The 23,370-nt window shown below is 44.1% G+C and overlaps 1 protein-coding gene across 3 annotated transcripts in view; it reads left to right on the top strand.

Moving 5' to 3' along the window:
- Window positions 1-21,904, top strand: part of SNAPC5 (small nuclear RNA activating complex polypeptide 5) — a 57,250-nt gene extending 35,346 nt beyond the window's left edge. For all 3 annotated transcript variants that reach the window (XM_044077873.1, XM_044077872.1, XM_044077874.1), the window contains exon 4: window positions 21,582-21,904. In XM_044077873.1, coding sequence (XP_043933808.1) covers window positions 21,582-21,701 — 120 coding nt within the window. In that variant the 3' untranslated portion in view covers window positions 21,702-21,904. The remainder of the gene's footprint in view (window positions 1-21,581) is intronic.
- The last annotated feature ends 1,466 nt before the right edge of the window (window positions 21,905-23,370 follow it).

Here is a 23,370-nt window from a genome sequence, read left to right as displayed (position 1 = left end):
ATTCTTCAAGAGGGCAGACCAGTAGTCTATGCATCTAAGAACACTTACCCAAAATGAAATGCAGTATGCTCAAACTAAGACCTTTTGACAATAGTATTTGCATGTTCCAAGTTTCATAATTATATTTATGGTTGAGTTATTCAGATTGAAACTGACCACCAGCCTCTAGTCACTATTCAAAGAAGCCTATGCATTCAGCTCCAGCGAGATTACAAAGAATGATGCTCAAATTGCAAAAGTACAATTTCAAAATGGTCTACACGAAAGGCAAACTACTCTGTCTGGCTGATACCTTGTCCAGATCACCCAGAAATACAACGCAGCAGCTTGAAGCAGAGAATTTTCGACCACTAGGCTTGATGAGTTAAGAGGTCACACAAAGACTGATCAAGTTTTGCAAAAGCTCAATCACTACATAATTGTTGGATGACCGTCAAAGCAATCTAGTGTACTACCTGAAGTGTAAACCTATTTTCCTTACAGAGATGAAATATTGATGGAAGATGGTATTATTTTCAAAGGTCCTAAAATTGTTAGATGAGTTTCAGTCAAGTGAGTTTCAGTATTTTGAAATTTCGGTATTATGGTCTCGGTCAAATGAATTTCAGTCAAATGAAATTTAGGTCATATGAAGTTTCCCTTTGACTCAACAGATGGATTATCAGATCTGACCTCTGCGTTTTTTCAGCAGCTTGGTTCCAGGGCTGTGGCTCTTCCCCCGCCCATAATTCCCTCTAGTCCTTTGATTTGCATCATATGTCATTTGCCACTTGATCAGTCAAGACTGGTGCTTGAGGACTCCTAGATTTTTTTTTCCTTTCTATTACTTTTCAGCAGTTTATTCAAACCTTGTGTCTTAGTATTAACTGTTTAACTTTGGTAGTTGTTTCAGGAGTTTACTTTCCTGCCTTCCCTCCCTTACTACAAAAAAAAAAAATAGATTTGCTTTACTATAACTATTCTTGAGTATTAGTTGTGATAGTACTGCTAAATCATTTGGTATGTCTAAGGTATTTAGTGCAGTTTGACTGCATTTTGTTATTGTGGTTGTGGCATTTCTGTGTCATGATTGCTTTGAGGATAGAGCTCTCACCAACTGAAAACAAACTGTGTTCTTAAAGGCCTCCTACCTGCCCAAGCAGGAGTTTCAGCACCTTCAACATCTGAGGCTTTTTCTCCTAATTCCAAAAAATCAGAGAAAGATAAGAGCCAGCAAAGAAAGAGAGAGAGGAGTGAAGAAAAGGAAAGGGATATGGGCAAAAAATAAGTCTAAAGGAAATGGATAAGAGTAAACAAAAGTCTAGAGAGAGGTTTCTACATGTATCAGGCTCGTCTGGCCTGGCACCAGACACAAAGCATTTAGATCCATCTAAGGGGAGAAGTTTTAGAACCAGTCCCCAACTTCACCTCACCACTATTCTCCAGAGCTAGCTACTCCTTGGCTGCACTCCACTGTCTTGTAGTATAGATCACACCGTTCATGCAGACCACCTTCTGTAACATCTTCCTGTAGGTCCTTTTGATCATTGAGGGGCCTCTTGGAAGCTGACGTCAACAGAATGATGCAGAAGTTTCTATGGAATCGGGTCCATTTGGTGGTACTCCCGGGACCTACCCCATCAGCGGTTCCAGCTATAGTACCTGCAATTCCAGCAATAATCTCTCCGTTACATGTTTGACCTTCGGATCTAATGACCATGATGAGTGACCACAATGAGGCACCCATGTCAGAGCAGATAGTGCTTTTGAATTCACTCACCTCCTATTGTTTCCCTCACCCTTTCAACTTCAGCTGTGTTAGATCAAGATGGATCTTAGAGCCAAAGTGTCAGGGTTGACTTATAGATTTTCGGATCTGTTCCTATCTTTGTGCTTCAGCTCTGCTCAGTTCCGTACCAATATCTACCTCTGAGATGAGTCAGATTGGCATTGGGAATATTCCTTTTTTTGGCCTCTTGAGGGTCAAGGGGGTGCAGCTTTGGCTCTGATCTCATCTTTGGGCTTTTGTGAGGTTCTTCTCCAGGCCTAGAAAGGTTGTGTCTCATTCACATGCTGCTCCGTGGCCGTAATCCCTCATCCTATCCAACAGAGACAGTCAGCCTCGCTAAGCCTCAAGGGTTTTTTTTGACTGGTGAGTTCCTCCTCCGATTCTGCCCCTTCAGAATCTTCCACAGGGGAGGGCCATAGGAAACGGTCTTGCAAGAAGAGGTGTCTTGACTCCTCTCCAGATTCTGTTACTGAGGATATTGATTTTGAGGAAGGGGAGGGATCCCTTATGGAAGACATCTCCTTCAAAGATATTGCAAAATTGATGAAGCAGAGGGGGTTGGTCCACGGAAGCACCTTCCCTGGAAGAGTTGGTATTACTCGAGGCTTTCAGAGGTGGCTCATCTACCTCCTGGATGGTCCCACCTGTTGATGAGCTGATAGACTTGGTTTCTTAGTGGGCCTGGAGAGAGCCCAATGTAGTGGATACTCAGCCACAAAAACCAGACTAAACTTTGGTTGCCCATAGGAACAAGTCCCATTGGAGCAGGGATCCCCAATCAATGCCAGGGTGGTTGCAGCAATCACCAAAAAGTAGCTCTTGGAAGAGAGAACATCTGTTCACTCCCCTAACAGAGAATCAAGAGAGCAGGACAAATTTGGGAAGCTGACTTATGCTTCAGCACCATTTGCTTCTGGCACATTAAATTGTCTAACCCATATGACCCATTTCCAGGGGGGTCTGACTAAAGAACTGTCAAATCTCTGTTGGGTAGTCTGCCTGCTGACATTTAAAACTTGGTGGAGTTGCAGATATCTACCCTACAGTCTATGGCCAATATGCTTGGCTATTTGTCTGCATGAGTCTCTGCAATTTTGCAGAAAGCTTCAAGACATCTTTCATTAACATCCCCTTTGATGGTTCAACACCTTGTAGACCAAAGGTTAAAGATATGCTTAACAGAAGTGAGCATGAGCACAAGACCTTGTCTGCTGTGGGCATACATTTTTCACACACACACCCGCCCTCCACAGGACCTTTCCTAGAGCCAGAAGGGTGGAAAGAAGCTATGGTTTCAAAAGTCCTGGGGTTTGGCCAAGATGTTCCTGCTAACTGACCTCCTATCCCAGGGTAGATGGGGATAACTGTAATGGGCATCATCCCAGGGGCAGAGGACCACAGAGTCAAGGGTTTTTAAGGTGCATTTACCAAGAAAACTTTTCAGTGCTCTTGAAGGATTGCCCGACAGCCATACGGTGGAGGCAGTTGGAGGGGGGGGCACATATCCCTGTAACTTCATGCCTGGCTAGCCATTATTCAAGATTCGTGGGTGCAGAAGATAATCACCAGAGATTATATTATTCCCTTTGCTTTGCCTCCAGAGATGAAAAATAATCCTTGATGTTCCACCCAGTTAGAGGGAATTGACAGCAGCAAAGGTAGCAAAGTTGATAGAAAAGTTTTTGATAAAAAAATATCCAAGAGGTCCCATTAGACCATTGAGGATCTGGAGTCTCTTCAAGAGTCATTTTGATTCCAAAAAAAGACCAGGGACCTCAGGCCCATTCTGGAGCCAAGCTCCCTCAACCAAGTTGTAAAACGGACAAAGTTCCAGATGGTCACAGTTCAGTCTATTTATAATTGGATGTGCTCAATATATCTCCAGGATGCCTACTACCGTGAGTGAGGGAATCCAGGCGATTTCTTTGTTTCCAGTTGAAATCCAATCATTTTAATTCAGGGCTGTGCCCTTTGGTGTCACCACAGCCTCCAGGGTGTTCACATACATGGCAATAGTTGTTGTATATCTCAGGCTGCAAGGGTTCTAGGTGTTACCCTATTTAGACAGCTGGCTTCTCACAGCATCCAGCAGGGATCTACTTATCCATTGCAAAGACTTCTTGCTCCACATAGCCCGTGGACAGTAGGGAATCTAAGCCTTCCTTTCCTGAGAGACTCCCATCATTATGACTGTTTTCCTTTACCTCCTCCCCTTCCCGTATCCCAAAGACTATCCATCTCTTCTGGCATGGAAGAATATCACTTCAACAAGTGGGTTCTTTCCATTGTAGAAGAAGAGTACAGTGTGTCCTGGAAGTCACCCCCCCCCCCCTCAGGAATTCCTCAACCTCCTCAAAATCAGCTGCCTCCTCATCTTCTTTTACAGGATCTCTTACTACAAGGAATTATTTATCCAGTTCCGTTCTCTGTGTGGCAGAGAGTTTTACTCCAGGATGTTCCTGATCCACAGAAAGGAGGGCTTCTGGAGACAATTTCTGGAGCCTTCTTTTTTCAGCATACCAAGCTTCAAATTGCTAACAGTCAAGTCTCCGTTCCCTTTGATCCCTCCACAGGCCTTCTTAGTCTCTTTGGATTTGAAAGATGCTTACCTACACATCCCTATCCATTCTTTTTTTCAGAAAGTTCTCAAGATTCTCAGTGTCATCGTAACACATTCAGTTTTCAGCTTTGCCCTTTCATCTTTCAGTGGCCTCAATGGTATTCACAAGTGTCTAGCTCTGATCATAGCCTTTTGAAACTTCGGCAGCTCCAAATATTCCATATCTGGATGGTATACTTCTCCAAGCCCCTTCTCAAATCTCTCTTGCGGAAGATATAGTGGTATCTCAAGTCAGTTTGCCTTCATCATTGCCACCCACTAGACTTCCCAATTCCTCTCTTGCCCTGCTTCAGGAAGAAGTTACTTTGGTGGACTGACCAGATTTCCCTCAATCCAGGGATACCTTTTCTAGTTTTGCCCTTGCCAAGATCTTTACACAGACTCTACTGACCTGGCTTGGGGAGCCTGTTACAACAACATCGAAGTCTAAGAAGTTAGGTCTGCCAAGGAGCAGAATAACCATATAAATAACAACATGAGAGCTCTGGTTTTAGCCATTTAGTCTTAAATTACCTTTTGACTACAGGCCCCCTCAGAGTATTCACAGACAGCACCATAGTCGTGTGGTACATAAACAAGTGGGGGATGGAGCACCAAGTCTTACAGTCTGCAGTTTGGCCTTTATGGCATTGGAAATTGCTGTTCAGTGCAGTCTTGTTCTGCAGGCAGTTTATAATCCCCCAGAAAGGAATGAAGTGGCAGACGCATTGAGCAGATCCAGGGCAGACCCTCACAAACGGATGTTAAACAGGGAGGTCTTCCTAGACATTGTCCATCAATGGGGTGATCCACAGATGGATCATTTTGCCTCCACCCACAACAGACAACTGAAATGGTTCTCAGTAAAGGAAGACTGATGCAATGTCTTTTTATTGGAAGGGGGAGTTCCACTATGCTTTCCTTCCCCTACCTCTGTTGCCAAAAGTTCTTTACAAGATTATGAAGTACAAACCAGAAAATCTTGATGGTGACTCCCTCTTGTCTCTGACAGCACCGTTTCCCATTTCTCTTCCATTTGTCCAGGGGCAGTCATCACAGGTTACCTCACAGAATGGGCCTTCTCACACAGAACATCCTCATCTTCAAACTCTTACAATCTTTAGGTGATAGAGTTTTGATTCCTTTCAGGCACCACTTTTCCGAGGACATCCTCCAGGTCTATCAGAAAAATCTTATGTTTCAAAATAGAAGAGATTTTGTTTGTGGTTCAAAAAGAAGATCCTTTTTTTTTTTTTTTTTTTTTAGTGGGAGCCTCTACAGTTCTCGCTTATTTGTGTGAGTTGCTCAACTCTTGCCTGGCATAATCCTCTGTGAAAGCTCATTTGTCAGCCATGTCTGCCTGCCTATGAGTCCATGCTTTTCTGCACATTTTCATGTCAAACAATTTTTGAAAAGTGCCCTACATATTAGGTCACTACAAAAGCCTGATCCTCCATCTTGGGACCTCAAAAACATTCTGTAACTCCCTTTGAGCTAGCTGACAGTTCTTCCTTGAAAGTTTGCACTTGGAAAGCTAGTTTTACTAGCCGTTACTTCTGCCAGCATAGTTTTGGAGCTTCAGCGTTTAGTAGTTCCACCTTTCCTGTTTTCTCTCTCCACAGAGATAGGGTTACTCTTTAGAACTAATCCTTCCTTCATGCCCAGAGTGGTTAATGAGTTATCCCTGAACCAATGTATCAATCTTCCTTCTCTAAACAGAGGGAAAAGAATTTGTCATTCTTTGGAAGTGCCTAGGCAAGTTAAATTTTACTTGGTCAGGACTAATGGCATTAGGAAATCTGACCAGCTGTGTGTGTCCTTTAAAGAAAAGAAATCGGGTTTACAAGTCTCTAAGTAAACCATTTATTCCTGGATTTCCAAGGCCATTTCTATTTGTTACTTTTTTCATGGGAAACTGGTTCCCACTTTTGTCGAGGTTCATTCCACTAGAGGTGTAGCCTCTTCTGGAGCCACCTTCAAGGGTTTGAATTCTAGAACTATTCTTGTGGCAGCTGTATGATCCTCAAGTGTTTTTTTTTTTTTTTAAGCATTACAAGTTGGATGTGTTTTCTAAAGCCAGAGCAGGATTTTCTAGGTCCATCTTTCAGGGTTTGTTGGACCATAACTCTGCTTCTTCCTCCTTCCATATTACTGATCAGCTTTAGTACTCTGCCATCTGTTAATAACACTGTAACAGTGCTCTTGGAAGGCCTCTTTTTTTTTTTTTGTCCAAGGTGGATTCCTTATGTACCTCCCATCTTCAGGCTTGTGTCATACATTGGATGAGCAAGGAAGTCAACCAGGATATCCCATCAGTTCGTAATACTGCAACAGTTATCAATAGGACATCTATTGGTATGGTAAGTTCTTACACAACTGTAAGTTATCAAAACATGATATTACATTGGCCAAGTTAGGCTAGATTTACAAATGCATAAATAGTCCAGTACTAACTCCCCATAGGAACATCTTAATATCTTCTCCCCAGATCTCACTAGTTCATTTTGCATCTTTAGACTTCCCTTTCTTTCCTCTTTTTCTATCCATCTGTTTTTTTTCTCTTACCTCCTGCTTTGCTATGAAACTTCTCATGCCATCTCAAATAATACATGCTTTTCAAGATTTACTAAATATTATCTCCTCCTCTTACAGGTTCCTCTCCTACATTCTGCATAAGGCATAGTAATAAATTTGTTTTAACCATGCAGCCATACTTTTTTCTTATTCTAGTGTCATTATGGCAGCATTTTCTCTTCCAATATATCGGGTCTGTTGTACCCCAACTAGATAATGTATAACTTGCAGCATTCAATTAATTGTACTCATGCTCTGTATTCAAACTTTGAATATGACCATGTAAATATTTTCATCTGTAAAACTGATTAAATTGTGGAGCTTTTCTCCCCAGGCCTCTGCTGAAAAGGGGTTATTGCCCAGTTGGACTTTCCCAGTAAACAAAAGCGTGGATGACCTCTCATCCCTTCCAGTCGAATGTTCTCAGAGGACGACATGCTAAATATTATGAGAGACGATAGGAAACCAGATAGTATGAACTTGTACTCAGCAAAACAAAAATAATTCTCCTGAACACAGCACAAATGTTAGTGGTCCTAATTTCACTTGTCGACTTTTACAAAACAGGCCTGTCTTCTGATCCACGTTTCTGCTGTCTCAGGCTGACTACCTCTGGATCCTCATTTTTATTCTCAATTACTGGTAAAATCTACAGAAATATGTAATACAGAGGTGAATGTGACACTTTTCAAAAATGTTATGATGAGGGTTCCAAGATCAGCATTGCATCCGTATAATAGGCAGCGAGTCTAGTTCCTTATACATATTACAGCAGTACATATTGAGAGACTTCTTTATTGTGGTTTAGGTATGCCGAAAATACATTGATTCCCTTCTCCAGTAGACTAATCTTTTGCTTCCCATGCCTCTGGAGTAGGCAGATGCTTCTATCTCTAACAAAGTACCAGATATGATTTCAGTTTACCTTTTAGTTGGCATGCATATTTATAAACCGAAAGCAGTGGATCAGGTATGACTTAAGCACCTGAAGGAAGGGGCACATTCCTGTTGAGTGTCTTGGAGTCAAGCAGCACAGTCCTTTTACTAGCACTTGTTTCATCCTACTTTGCCAGCAACTTGTCATCATAAAAATGTTAACACATCTCGTACATGTCCTGTCTTCATTATTAGCAGCATGGAATTTATGGTGATGGGTAGACCACTAAACATTCATAGTGACATAATTTGGGGATTGTTCAGAAGCAGTTTATTAATGGTAGTGGGTAAGAGGAGGTGATCTCAAATGTATCCTTGAGTCATGCTCTGGTCTGTACTGATGAGAGAGGAGAAGGCTTTGTTTACTTTCTGATAGACATGTTCATCAGATTAACTTTAGTAGAAACTACAGACCTTAAAGTCTTCATTATGTATCTCACTGAATCAAGCATTTGATGAGACATCTGTGATTCATAATTCACCATCCATTAGGCTAGGCACTGCATTAAGGGCACCAAACAAAGGCTGAAATGCAATGACAACATAGCCACATCTGCTACATGATCCATAAGGTGATATGTTGCTATTTTCCAAGATATTTTACAAAATAGGTAAAAGTGATTTGCTTATTTTTCCTCCTGTTTGATATCTTTGGCTAATACCGCAACATCTAATTTGAGGTAGCTCAGAACCAGACAATCAATTCTAGTGCCGACTCTGTCAAGATCTGAAGTTTGTCCCTATTGCCTCTCTGAGGAACTTTCTAAAATGGGAATGCTTTACAGAGGAGCCAGGTATCTCTTATTCATCACTGTGCCTAACAGAGGCTTCTAGTCTGTTAGCACATGAGAATTAGCTGGCCAGACCCCAGAACATTTCCTGAACATTTAAACCAACTGTTCTAATTTGTGCTTCCTGTCATTTTGGGAAGAATGGTGAATATCCCTACTCTTCGTGTTAATATTTTTTTTCTTAACCCCCTGAGGTGATTGACTTTCCAGAAATGCCCAGGGTTTCCAAGGATATGCATTTGCTGGGAAAAAAAATGCTTTGCCTTAAATTTGTTTACATTTGTTTGTCTAAAATATGTGTACTTTTGGTCTTTGAGAAAACAAACCAGTTTTAATGCCAAAAAATAAAAAAGTATTTCATTTTGACTAAAGCAACCCATGTTGCCCATATGCCATTAGTAATGTTTTACTTGGAAGTTAAGGGCCTGTGAATTATTGTATGCAGCCGTTTTATGTATGAAGGTAATGTACAATTGTTAATCTGGGAAGTGTTACTCCATTATAAAGGACATCTTTCATAACTTATCCAGTATGGAATAAAGTGCCTTTCTCCCGATTTATAAGGTTGTAATGAGACCTATAATAGAATACTGTGTGGCTGCCTGTGTATGTAACAGTTCATAGTTATTGTAGGCTGGAAAGGATCCAAAGATATTTCATGATACAAGCTACAAGGGTTAAGCATTTGTATTACAAGAATAGTTTGAAAAGGTTGTCTTTGTACTCTGTTACATGTAGATTATTTAGAGCTCACTTAATACTGATTTAGAAACATGTTAATTATGCTATTTTAGCAACAACATTAGGAATTGAGCTTAAAACACATTCTTTGGAAACCAGAAATAATTAATGGAGAGAAGTCCGTTCCGTGAAAGAGCTGGTAAACTGTAGACTAGTCTATCATTAGACATTAGAAGAGTTAGATGTCTGGATACATTTAAGCACGCAGTGGCCAAATGGTTTGAAAGGGGTATGTATATTATTCTTGTCAAACTCACGTAAGTTCTCTTTGGAGGCTCATAGTTTAAATTTATGAACACGGAACACTATATTCTCCCAAGAGCCCAGGATGTTGAAAACCACATCACAGTAGATTACTAGGCTAATGGCCATGGGGTCCTTACAAGCCTAGCGAAGTGTTTATCCCCAAAAAAGAAACCTCAGTCAGCACTTGTCACCCCTGTCATGAGGGACATAGGTGGAACTCCTGGGGCAAATTTGTGGTTCCCCATCCACTCATCAAAGTTGCACTTGAAGAGGGTCCTCGACGTACTCTGACATGTATGGTAAGTCTATTACAGAGACGGGGCAACCCCTGGGAGACAAACCTGTCTCTCCAGCTGGTTTTGTTGATGTCGCATATTAGATTTAGGCCTTTCAAGTGAGTAATGCGCCAGGAGTTAGATTTACGGATGTGGAGCATCTCTCTATAAGGCAGGGTCTGATATTGCCTTGTAGGTGAGACACAGATCACCTCTGAGCAATCTGTGCGATACCGAATAGAGTGATAGTGATTTGAGCCTGTCCACATAGGACAGGTGTTGAAGGGCATGGATTCTCTTTGTAAGGTATTTCTGTGGCCTTGCTGTTTGGAGAGGTGCATAGCAAATGGGGCATTATACTCAATTATTCGCCTAATGAGGGAGGAGTACAGAGAACTAATAACCTCCTTTTTTCTGGATGCAATCCCTTTACTTATGAGATGAACCAAGTAAAAGGCTTTTCTGACCACTGCTGCTACATGATGGTCGAATGTGAGATTGTTGTCAACCCGAGTACCCCAGTCTCACCACAGGTTGTGTGCTTAGGGGGTTGCCTTTGATATGGTAATCATTAGGGGCCATGCTGTTGCCACATGGTATGATAATGTTTTTTGTGTTTAACTTAAGGCCATGACTTTGGCACCAGTCATTTGTTGCTGTAGTATGCTGACATCATTTGGGGAGTCAATGACAGCACTCGGCTTACAGTCAACTGAAAACTTGGTCCGCCACAGGCTTTTGTCTTTGCCTGGATCTCTTGAGAAGTAAATGCCAAACAGTAGGGGTGCAAGGACAGATCCCTGGGGAACACCACTAGTGACAAGTCTGCTGTCGGAGGTGGAGGCGCCTATTTTGACCTTGTGGGTCCTATCGGTGAGCAGTTTGGCCACCCACCTGATGAGATAGGGATTTACACCAAGTTGTGTTAGCTTTTCAATGAGTCTACTACAGATGATCGAACTTTTAAAACATCAACTTCCATATGGCCAAGACCATATGATCGACCTTTAAAAAGTTCGAACACTTAAATAAAAAAATAAAAAAAACACAAAAAAAAATTTCCTGGATGTTTTTGCAGGGTGCAAGCCCCCCTGCTATTTAAATATACCAACTCCGAGATTGCACTACAGCGAGGAAAAGAGAAATCATCCCATTCAGTGCTGTACAGAGATCTCCATTCAGAACGTTTGAAGTTTTAAAACTTTGATCATATGGTCTCGACCATATGAAAGTCAAAGTTTTAAGATTTCAAGTCATCTGTAAGGGATGCCTTTTTGATGATGCCCAAGCGGGGGAATGTGTCAAAGGCCTTGGCCAAGTATTTACTGAGTTTTCCCTCATCCAGGGCCTTGGTGACAGTCTCAAAGAAGTCAGACAGGTTCAAGAGGCAAGATCTTCCCTTGATGAATGCGAACTGGGTGGGGTCAAGTGCTTGGAGATTGCCTGTGTCCTTGATTATGAGATCCATAATAATATGCTCCATGAGTTTACAGGTCAAACATGTCAAGCTAATTGGATGATAGTTTCTAGGGTCAGTAGGGGCACCACCTTTGTGCAAGGGGATGACAATGGCAGTTCTCCACTCTGCTGGAGTGAAGCCTGCACTTAGGCTGTGTTTGAATAGGGTGCTCAATGGCAAAGCTATTTCTTGCTGGAGATGGTGCAGAATACAGCCTAGGATACTATTAGGTCCCATGGAAGCTGTGTTCTTTGCCTTGGATAGGGCCTTTAACACTTGATCTATGGAGATGTGAGGTGCAGGACAAGTATTTGGGATGTTGAATGGGCCTTTGGGGGGGATGAGGAGGTGAAGTTTTCCCTGAACCTGTCTGCTACCAGGTTGGCTAAGTCAACAAGATCAGTGTAAATGATACCTTTGAGTATTAGTTCGGAACAAACCTGGGCTTTGCCATGGAGGTTCCTGATGTAACTGAAGAAGGCTTTGTTGTTTCCCTTTGTTTTGGAGGCTAGTTTCAATTCATAATTGGCTTTGGAGGTTTTCACTAGTGATCTAATTTGCTTATTGAGGTTAAGGAGGGAGTTTTTCCAATTTGGAATTTGTTCCTTTTTACCGTTGAGCAACAGTTTTGTCCTTTTGTTGTAAAGCCTGTTGATAGAGGATGTCCACCAGACAGGTATGTGTTTCCTTGAGGAGCTGGTTTTAGTTCTGATGGGTATGGCTGAGTCCATGCAGTTATACAGGTGCTGGTATTCTGCAATGCCATACTGTTCGGCATAGCTGTCTGTATCCTGTGAGGGTGGTGGTGGCGTGAAGCTCTTGATACCCTCCCTTATGAGGTTGTAGTCAGCTTTTGAGAAGTTTTTTAGCCTGGTTACAGGTGGGGGGGGGGTGGATAGAAACTCGAATGAGACAGGCCGATGATCTGATCTCACCAGGGAAGAACATACTTTGGGAGTGATGCAGCAGTTGCCCATGTGGGTGAGAACCAAGTCCAGAATGTCATCTCCCCTTGGGGGGGATGAAACGAGCTGGTCTAGTGCACTAGAACTGATGAAGTCAAAGAATCGGTGGATGAGTGCATTGGTGCAGGAATAGTTCACCCAGTCTATGGTGGGGTACTTGAAGTCACCAAGGATCAGGGTGTTAGGGGGAGTACCTCGATGGAGTCAAGTAGGTCCAGGTAGGAAGAGTGGGTGTCCTGAGTCATGGTGGGGGGTCTATAGCTGGCTATAACTTGGATGGGTGTCTTGCCCAACTGTCAGTTGCACCTGGAGTAATTCCAGTGCATCATGCTGGCAAACCAGTCTGGAGGTGTGCCTGTCTTTAATGAAGATAGAGACACTACCACCACATCATAATTTGAGTAGATTCCGTCTTTACACTTTATTAAATGTTTCATTATCTTGGACAGTGAACCAAAGCTTCTCTTGAAATGTAATGACTAGAGGAGATTAACTGTGCTGTACCCACCCTTCAACATTGTAAGATTTATTGTTTGTCATAATGACAATCTTATTGGTTTAACTCTACAAGTTCCAGAGTTGAGTAGTCATTCAAGCAGACTCATTTCTTTTGTATGACAGTTTAAAAAGAGAAGTTCCCAATGAAGAATTATCCTCAGGGAGTTTCTGACACTTCAGTTTCTGTGACCAAGTGGTAAGGGTACATAAAGTTATGGTTCACTGTTTGTTATAGTTCAGCCTAGTAGAGGATGTAGTAAGAGGTGTTTCTTACCATGTATGTGCATAAATCCTGTATTTAGCCAGCTAGGACTGACCTTTCATAGATTCATAGACTGTTACTAAGTTAGTATCCCAGGGGGCCTTTCTAAGCCTAGCTAAGTTTTCCCAAAAGACTAATGATGTCCTGTGTCCAAATAGGACATTGAGGAGCAGCCATTTGTAAGCTATCAGTGTCCATAAGGGACATCGTTGCTAGGCTGAGTGTAAATTTCCTATTCCCCATCCACTTGTCTAGGTTATGCTTAAATTGGGTAATAGACGAACTCAGCTTCACATGGCTGGGAAGCCTGTTCCATAGGAGGAGCAGTCTCTGGGACACACGTCTGTCTCTCCAGCATGTTCCATTTAAATCACAGACAAAATTCAGGTCCCTAGACCTTGTATTTCTGGTACTCTTTGACTTACGAATATGTAGAAGATTCATAAGTGGGGAGTTTGTGGATGCCTTGTAAGATAGACATAGATCACCCCTCAGCAATCTATTGGAGACTGAGCAGAGAGAAAGGGTTTTAAGGCGTTCTGCATAAGGCAGGTTTGTTATGCCTTGTATCCTTTTTATAAGGAACCTTTAACCTTTGAGGTCACTGTAGTTACTGCAAATACCTGGTCAGGTACATACTAAGGGGAGCATTGTATTCCAGATGGGCTGATAAGGGCAGGGTACAGTGGGATAATGACTTCTTGGACCTAGATGCCAGGCACTTGCTTATAAATTGCACAACATAAAAGGATTTTCTCACCACGTGGTGGTCGAAGGTAAGGCTACTGTCTACGCATTTACCCAGATCCCTTGACCACTGGGTCGGCTCTTAGGGGTGGATTATCAACATGGTAATGAGCCGGGATGGTTGACTTCCCAAAGGGTACAGTTATGCATTTCTTAGCATGGAGTTTAAGATCATGGCTTTGGAACCATTTGTTAGTCAGAGATGGACCTTCTTGAAGAATGCTAGTATCTGCGGGGGTATTGATGATAACCCCCAGCTTCCAATCATCTGCAAACTTTGTCAGACATAAACCTTCAGAGAAATAGATAACAAAAAGGAACAGGCCCAGTACCGAGCCCTGGGGACTCTGCTAGTGACTGGCCTCTTGGTGGAGGTGGCCTCATTTATTTTGACCTCCTGGGTCCTTTCAGTGAGCCATTTGGCTATCCAGTGGGTGATAAAAGGGTTTATACCTAAACATTAGTGAGCTTGTCTATAATGCCTGAGTGGAGTATTGTATTCAGAAGCCTTGGCAAGGTTGAAGTAAGCTGTGACCTCCTGAATTCATTGTCACTTTCCAATTATATGCTTAATTTAGTTCAGGGTTCCTGGGGAGCCAGACCATATCCAAGCACTCAGTGGGCACAAGGCAGAAGAACTAATTCTGCCTAAGGAGCCAAGCTACTGCAGCACATACACATTTATGGGCAGTTTAGAAGGGGTGCCAGTTAATTAGGGCATGTTTGCATTCTGAAAGGAAACCGAAGTGCACTATGAAAACCCATGTGAACACAGAGGCAGACTATGTAAAGGTCAGCCTACGTGAGAAACAAATTGGAGACCCAAGCACTTTGAAGCAGTAACATTAACTACTGCCCTACTCCAGTATACTTTTCATAATTGTTATCTTTAATTTGGATTTGTAAGCAGTGTAAGGAGTCAAGTAAGTGAGTCACCCCCTTTGGTCCTTCTAAAACACAACCTATGTTTTCTTTCATCTTAATATTATTGGCAGCTGTCTGCTTATTTGATTATGACTTAATTCTTAATTTGTTTTTTTTTTTTTTTTATTGTTCTACAGAGTTCAGTTCAGCAGGAAATAGTTTTGGCATTTCTCTTCTTCCAGTATGTTAATTCCTAGATACCTCAAACAGGATAATGTTCAGTATCCTGGTTATGTTTTAGAAGGAGTAACATTGAATTTAAGTTTGCATACTTAGCTGATGTGCACCTGCAAGGTGTTTTCACTGCATTTTTGTACTGTATACAAGTATATAGTGCTTTGAGACATGTTGTATGTCAATATCAGTTTTTGTCACCGCCCAGTTAAATTGATAATGTACCTCAGGGCTTCATCTGTTGCCTCATTAATGAATAATCAAAAAGTGACTCAGCTGAAACAAAAGTACTGCATTAATGTTAATTAAGGATAAACTGATACAGTTTATATTTGTAGGTATAGTTATGAAAAGTAGTATTTTTAATAGAGCAGCTTGCCTTCTGGCACTGCTTACATCTGCACTACTAATATTTGTTTAGTGTGCTTGTTGTATCCTATAAACAATCAGAAGCTGATTTTGTAGGAGACACCACAATTCGGCAGACTTCCTTCTGAAGAGGAAAGGAACACATTTTCAGAACAGTGTAATGGACTAATTTACCAAATTAATTCCTTAATCTGAAGTAGTTACTTCATTTGCTCTGCAACTTGTGGGTATCGGATCCGACCTCGGATCCGAGCCGGCAGCTTTCCAAGATCCGAGCTCCTAGTTCCTCCCCCCTACCCATAATCCCCTGCTACCAACCATATTACCCCAGATCGTTTTTTGCCGCGGCTGAAGAAGCTTTCCTTTTGAAGAGCTCCTGGCTGTGTGAGATCGTTAGTGATTTATAACCTTTCTTCGAGAATTATAATCTTGTGTGTGTGGTATTAGCCCCTTTTTCATTTCCTTTTGTGCTAATTTTATATTTTTTGGTGCAGTTAATTAGCTTTCTTTAGTCACTCCCCCTCCCCCCTTAGCGTTTGGGTGTGTGTGTGAGTGCTAAGATGTCGGAAGGGCCTAAGGCCGTTTTTTCTAAATGTACTGAGTGGCCACAAGCTTTCCCCAGCTGATGGCCACACTCAGTGCGTTTTGTGCCTGGGGGCAGCCCATCTATCAGAGGCCTGCCAGATCTGTGCGGCCTTTAACCCCCGGGCACTTCGGGATAGGAAGAACAAGCTGATCCTGGTGGGAAAGCTCCCCCAGGAGTCGGCTTCTTCTTCCTCTCCTGTTCGGGCTCCGGCTGCCTCGGCGGCCCCGGTGCCTTCTGTTCCCTTAGCTCAACCCGGGACTCAACCTCCCTCTTCGGGTTTGAGCTCTGAGGAAACTAGTGCCTCTTCTGCTAGAGAGAAGAGGCACAAGGATAAGGAGGGACATAGATCCCATAAAAGGCGGGCTGAATCTCAACCCTTGGCTCCGCCAGCTAAAGCAGCTAAGTCTCCTTCGAGGGTCTCTGGATCCTCCTCCTCTTGGCTCTGTTCGCCTAGTTTTTCGCCGGAGGAGGAGTATCTGTCTCCCTCGAGGTCGTCGAGGCGGCCCTCCCGGCCCACCTCGACTACCTCTTCCAGGTCAACGAGAAGCATCTCCGAAGCGGATATGGATAGGATGATGCGTCGGTTCTTGCAGACCCAAATGCAGATGGGGGTGCTCTTGCCTTCCCCCTCTCTGGGGGGGAGTGCGGCCCCCATGTTTGCCCCGATCACTCCTTCTCCGACTCGTTTTCGGATCTCGGAGTCATCGGATCCGGGCCCCTTCGGACCCAGGGATTTGTCGGCGCCGATAGCGCTGGTCTCTTCGACGCCGACTATGCCCTCGAGCTTGTCGGATCCGAGCTCTTGGGGCCGAGGGCTGAGCGTCGGATCCGAGGGAGTTGTTGTGTCTTTGGAGCTGTTGGCTTCGGAGCGCACCTCTCTCTCTCGGCGCCGACTGCATCGGCTCCGACCCCGATCCCTTCCTCTGAGCCGAGGAGATTGCTCTCAGAGGCTGGCAAGGGAGATTCTCCTTCGGCTTTTGAGGTAGTGGAGAGGGTACTGTCGAGGTCCTCCAGGTCCCCGGTTCGGGCTTCGGATCCACCCGTACCCCCACTATATGAGGGTCTGTCTTCCATCATCCGACCATCGGCACAGCCTGCCCAAGCCCTCCAGCTAGTTCCCGTGGAGGAACAACAACCCGTGGATGAGCCCTCTTCGGATAGCCCCACCGAGGAGGTTCCTCGGAAACGGTGTAAAAGGAGGCACCTGGACTCCCCCAAGTCCGTTACCACCGACACGGACTTAGATGATAGGGAGGGTTCCCCAAGGTCACCCCCCGAAGATGTCTCCTTTGGAGACATCATGGAAATGTTGCGTATTAGAGGGGGGTGGTCTGCCCAAAAACCTTCCCTTGATGAATCCGTGTTTCTGGAGGCGTTTGAGGCAGGCCCATCTACCTCCTGGGTGTCCCCTCCGGCCGACCCCCTGGTGGACTTAATTACCACCAGGGCGTGGAAGGAGCCCGACACCGTGGAGCCAATACCTAGGCATCCCGACAAAGTCCTAAGTCCCCCCATAGATAGACAGTCATGGGCCAAAGGAACCCCTGTTTATGCCATGTTGGTGGCGGCGGCCACCAAGAAAAAACTCGCTCAGGAGAGTTCTTTGGTCCACCCGCCAGATAAAGAATCTCAAGCGTTGGACCCGATTGGGAAGCGGATGTTTGCTTCAGCGACCTTTTCCATAAGGGCGCTGAACTATATGGCACATACCATCAGGCTACAGCGAGACTTGATCAAGGAATACGCTGCAGCCCCCCCGGAGTCCATGTCGGTCGGAGACAAGAATGTGTTTACGACACAAATGGCCACTCTGAAATCCATCTCTAATACGTCTATGCGGCTCCTCTCCCATGCTTCGGAGGGAGCCGCTAGAGCCAGCGGAGCAGGGGTCGTCTTACAATGTCACGCCTGGCTCCGTCTTTGCGACTTCGCGGATCCCTTCAAGGCGTCCTTCGCGAATGCCCCCTTTGACGGTTCTGCTCTTTTCGGCAAGACCGTTCGCGATACGCTGGTCCAAAGCGAAAAGGACAGGAAGACGCTGTCTGCCGTCGGAGTCCGCTTCTCTAGTCCCCAAAGATTCTTCTCCAGGAATCAGAGGGGACAAAAGAAGCTGTGGTTCCGCAAGTCTCAGCAATCCCATCCAGCTGCGGACCACTCGTCCTCTAGAGGCAGAGGAGGACAAGGTAGACGCCGGCCCAGAGGCAGAGGGGGGGCCACGTAATTTCGGGTCTAGAGAACCTTTCTCGGACAGACCCGCGCAACAGCCCTGAGGGCTTGCCCGACTGTCCCTCTCTGGAGGCAGTCGGGAGGCGGTTGACAGAGCACCTGTCAAACTGGGAGTCCCTTACAACGGATCGATGGGTGCTCCGTATCATATCCAGAGGTTATTCCATTCCATTCTTAAATCTTCCCCCCAAAACCAGACGCTTCCCCGATGTCCCACCCGATCAGAGGGAGGCAGCGGCTTCAGAGATTTTGAAGCTGCTAAGAAAAAAGAGCCATCCAGCCCGTCCCCCCAGATCAGTCCGGATTGGGTTATTACTCGAGGTTCTTTTTGGTGCCAAAGAAAACCGGGGACCTCAGACCCATCTTAGACCTTTCCGCTCTGAACCTGTTCATACCCAAGGAAAAGTTCCGGATGGTCACTCTTCAATCTATTCTCCCCCTTCTGCGGGAGAACGACTGGATGTGCTCCATAGACCTCAAGGATGCGTGCTACCACATCTTGATGGACAGACGATCCAGGAGGTTTCTCCGCTTCCGGCTCGGAGCCAGTCATTATCAATTCAGGGTTCTTCCATTCAGCCTCACCTCAGCCCCCAGAGTGTTCACCAAGGTCATGGCAGTGGTTACAGCCCACCTGAGACTTCAGGGCATTCAGGTCTTCCCGTACCTAGACGACTGGCTCCTTACCGCGACCAACAGGCATCAGCTCTCTGTGGTGAGAGATTATGCACTGACTCTAGCCCACAACCTAGGCATTTCAGTGAACCGGCAGAAGTCCTGCCTGTGCCCCACTCAAGCCCTGGAATTCATAGGGGCCAGGTTGGATACTCGAATCTCCCGAGCTACTCTAACATCAGTCAGACTGAACAGCTTGTCGTATCAGGTGTTAGCCCTTCTTCGGAGTCCTACTCCTCCAGTGGAGTTAGTCCTGAGGGCACTGGGGTCTATGTCAGCAGCGATCGGTCTCTCCCTCCATGCCCATCTGCGAATATTACAATGGACCTTTCAAGTCCAATGGTCCCTCTCGTTCCACCCATTGAACACGCCGATACTGCTGAGCAGAGTCTGCAGGGACTCCCTTCTTTGGTGGTTACATGCGTGGGAACTCAGAGAAGGAGGCCTTTTGTGATTCCCCCGGTCGAAGCCCCGTTGACCACGGACGCTTCTCGCCTCGGGTGGGGGGGCATTGTTCAGGCAGATCCGTCCAAGGCACATGGACTTCCCTAGGGACCGCATTGCACATCAATGTCCTAGAGATGAGGGCGGTGCTTTTGGCGTTGCAAGCTCTCCACGACCTTCTTCCCCTGGGGACTATTGCGATCCAGACAGACAATATGTCAGTAGTCTGATATATAAACAAACAGGGAGGAACCAGATCTTATCCCCTGTGTCGAGAGGCCATGAGAGTTTGGGAATGGGCGATCTCCACCAACCGCTTTCTGGTAGCAACGCACATCCCGGGACGGTCCAACATATTAGCGGACAAGCTAAGTCGGGTGCTTCTCACTCCGTACGAGTGGTCTATGAATCCATCTGTTGCGGAGCAGATCTTCCACAAATGGGGTCGGCCAAGCTGCGATCTTTTTGCTTCTCCTTTAAACACAAAATGCAGCGAGTACTTCTCAATAATTCCCCCCAGAGGGGAGACCCCCAGAGACGCTCTAGTCCATGCTTGGCCTCCTGGGCTCCTTTATGCTTATCCCCCCCTCCCACTCATGATGAAATTCATTCAGAAAGCCTGTCGGTTGGGGAGCAGAGTTATCCTCATAGCCCCATTCTGGCCTCGACAGATCTGGTTCCCCTTTCTGCGGTCTCACAGTGTGGCTCCTCCATGGATTCTGGATCCCAGTCCAGACCTGATCTCGCATCCCGCGGGTTGCCCAACCCCGAACCTGGTCAACCTCAAGCTTGCAGCTTGGCTGATCAGTTCCAATAATGGCTAGGACTCCCGGTATCTCATCTCCCGTTAAGGCCATTCTGGTTGCGGCTCATAAGCCGTCTACCAGAAAACTTTACAACAGTAAATGGAAACGTTTTTCCATTTGGGCCAAAGACACAAGGGCTTGGACCCATTTACTGTTCCTATTCCGACCATTCTGGACTTCCTCTCATTGATTTTTTGGCAGGGAGCAAGTGCTTCTACGGTTAAGGTGCAATTGGCAGCCATCTCCCATTTTCATGTGGGTGACGGCATAGGTTCCTTAGCATCTACAAAGTTGTGCAAAACCTTCTTGCGAGGCATCTTTCTTTTAAATCCACCTGTAAAGTCTGTGGTTCCCCCATGGGATCTCACTCTAGTCTTGCAAGCCTTGACGAGTCCACCTTTCGAACCTGTGGCCTCGGTTCCGTTGAAGTTCTTGTCATGGAAAACGGCCTTCTTAGTGGCTATTACTTCGGCCAAAAGGGTTTCAGAACTGCAAGCTTTGTGTATGAAACCTCCTTACCTTATCTTTCACAAAGATAGTGTCCCTCAGGACTAACCCGTCTTTCTTGCCTAAGGTTGCTTCAGAAGCAAATATAAATCAATCAATAAATCTACCAGTGTTTTTTCCAAAATTTCAGAACAAGGGAGAATACACATTGCACAAATTGGATGTGCACAGACAGCTGCATTTCTACTTGCATAGGACTAGAGAGTTTCGCAAGTCGGACCAGTTGTTTGTCTCTTATGCAAAATCAGCCATGGGCAAAGCCATTTCCAAAATGACTGTAGCAAATTGGATCTGTCAGTGTATTATTCAGGGGTACATATCGATAGGCAAGCCAGCCCCGGTTGGTATCCGTGCTCATTCTACAAGATCTGTAGCCACCTCAACAGCTTTTTGGTCTAGGGTTCCAGTGGACGACATATGTTCAGCAGCTACTTGGTCCTCTTCCCATACGTTCATTTTTCATTATAAACTAGATGTGATTTTGAGGAGTAGGGCTTCTTTTGGCTCCGCGGTGCTTCGGAATATCCTTCCGTAAGGACCACCCAGGTTCTTATAAGGTAGCTGGGGACTCTGTCCCACAGGTTGCAGAGCAAATAAAGTAACTACGTCAGATAAAGAAGTTATGTACTCACCATAACGTTCCATCTGAGTAGGTACTTCATTTGTCTGCAACCGACCCCCCCTGCCATCCCCCAAACCTTTCGGGATTTTCTGATCACCTTTAGAGTTGATTTTGGTGTTACGAGGTTGGTGAGGCTAAAAAAACGATCTGAGGTAATATGGTTGGTAGCAGGGGGATTATGGGTAGGGGGGAGGAGCTAGGAGCTCGGATCTTGGAGCTTGGAAAGCTGCCGGCTCGGATCTGAGGTCGGATCCGATACCCACAGGTTGCAGACAAATGAAGTACCTACTCAGATGGAACGTTATGGTGAGTACATAACAACTTTATTTCTTTTACTAGATGTCAAGTACTGTGGTAATAAACTATCTGCCTTATTTCTAATAACAGGTATCCTTTCAAGCAGACAACGAATCTGCTATCAATCAGACAGAACTACAGCTTAGCACAAAGAGATATGAACAGTGCAGTGAGGAAGAGGAGGAAGAAGAGGAAGAATTGGAAACATAAAAACAGCTTTTTGTCCTTCTTGTAAATAGTCAAGAACTGTACCTATTTAAACAAATGTTTATAATAAAGTATAGGGCACCTAGAGGCTGCATAGCATTTTGCACATAAACCGATGTACGTTTTTGTTAACTTCATGTTGTTGAAGCGGTAACGTAAGGTATAAACACATTAGAAAAAATAAAGCTTTGCTGTGTTTTATTACAGTACTTTTTTTTTTTTGCAGGAAAAGCTTGAATACTGTCTGACGACCTAGTGAATTTACTAAAACATGAAAACTCACTATATCGCAAAGTTACATTGCTTATAGAAAACACTGTGCAAGCAGGACCATTGATATTGAAATACATGTATATTTCAGTTTTTATATACATGGGCTTGAAACTGATAATATACAAGTGATTAGAAACAGTTTAGATAAGTCCTTGATTGGATTCGTGTCGATCAAACACATTTGGGGAGAAAGCTAGTTTGGTGAAAAAAATTATATTGAAATAACTTTCACCAGGCTTTGGAGATGATTTTTTGTTTGTTTGTTTTTTGTTGCAGAGGGGCAAGGCCTCCTGCACCCTCCATACTTTATATATACCTACTCTGATTTTGCACAAGAGTGGAGAAAAGTTAAACCCCATTGTTGGAGAAAGTCGGGTCAACATAACTTTTTTGGTGAACTTTCAGCGTAAGTGCATTCGCTTCATCAGCTGGATACTGGATGACCATACCACTGTACAGTTGGAGAGAAAACTACATAAGAAATTTGCTTCTGTAATCCCGAATATATATATTATATATATATATATATATATATATATATATATATATATATATATATATATATATATAAACATTTTTTCCTGGCTGGAAGTGACATATATTTTGAAAAAAATTGATCAGTGTGTTTGTTTCAGATGCAATCAATCTTTCAGCACATGTGCCTTTGTTGTTTAGGGCATCAGGCTTCATTTCCTGTTCGACTTTTGCAAAAATCAACATCTCTACATTGTGTATGCAAAGTACAAGAAGTATCTATAGCAACAGGTTTTAGTTTCTTTTTAGCATGTGCATTTCAGAATAATTTCCCAAGAGACCTGCTTTGTTGGTGTGTGTCGCTGTCATTCCATCTTCCCTTTGAAGTGGACCTTTGAGAGACTGCTAGAAGTATCTAGGTTTAGATCAGAGATGCCAAGGGGAATTTCATTTTTCTTTTGCTGCTCTTTCTCAGTCTGTGTGCGTTGTACTTTGTCTTCAGGGTCCAGCTGAAAACTCAACCATGACTGCATATTAATATGTATTTGATGTACTTAAAATGCATTGTGTATTTTATAACCTATTAACATTTTTTGTTTTAGCATGTATTTTAGCTTTTATGCTGTACAAGCAGTATTCTGATATTGCTGCTTGAGAAGTATATAGAATAACCTTTAGTGATTTTTTTTATGGAAAATTGAGACTCAAAATTGCACAGTGGATGGGCATACATTATTGGATCTTAAATTGAGTAGGAGTCTTACACAGCTGATAACTGAATGACTTGGGCTTTTTTGTCTTGTAGATCACCACCCATCTATTGTACTAAATTCTTCTAGCAGTACATACACCCTGTCATAGATTGTATACCTGAAATAGTTGTTGTATGAGGATACATACCAGAAGTTCTTGTAACTGACATTAG

This window comes from Protopterus annectens, chromosome 7.part0 (assembly GCF_019279795.1).
Source record: "Protopterus annectens isolate FY-2018-M chromosome 7.part0, PAN1.0, whole genome shotgun sequence".
NCBI classification, from domain to species: domain Eukaryota; kingdom Metazoa; phylum Chordata; order Ceratodontiformes; family Protopteridae; genus Protopterus; species Protopterus annectens.
This window is presented reverse-complemented; position numbering and strand designations above follow the sequence as displayed.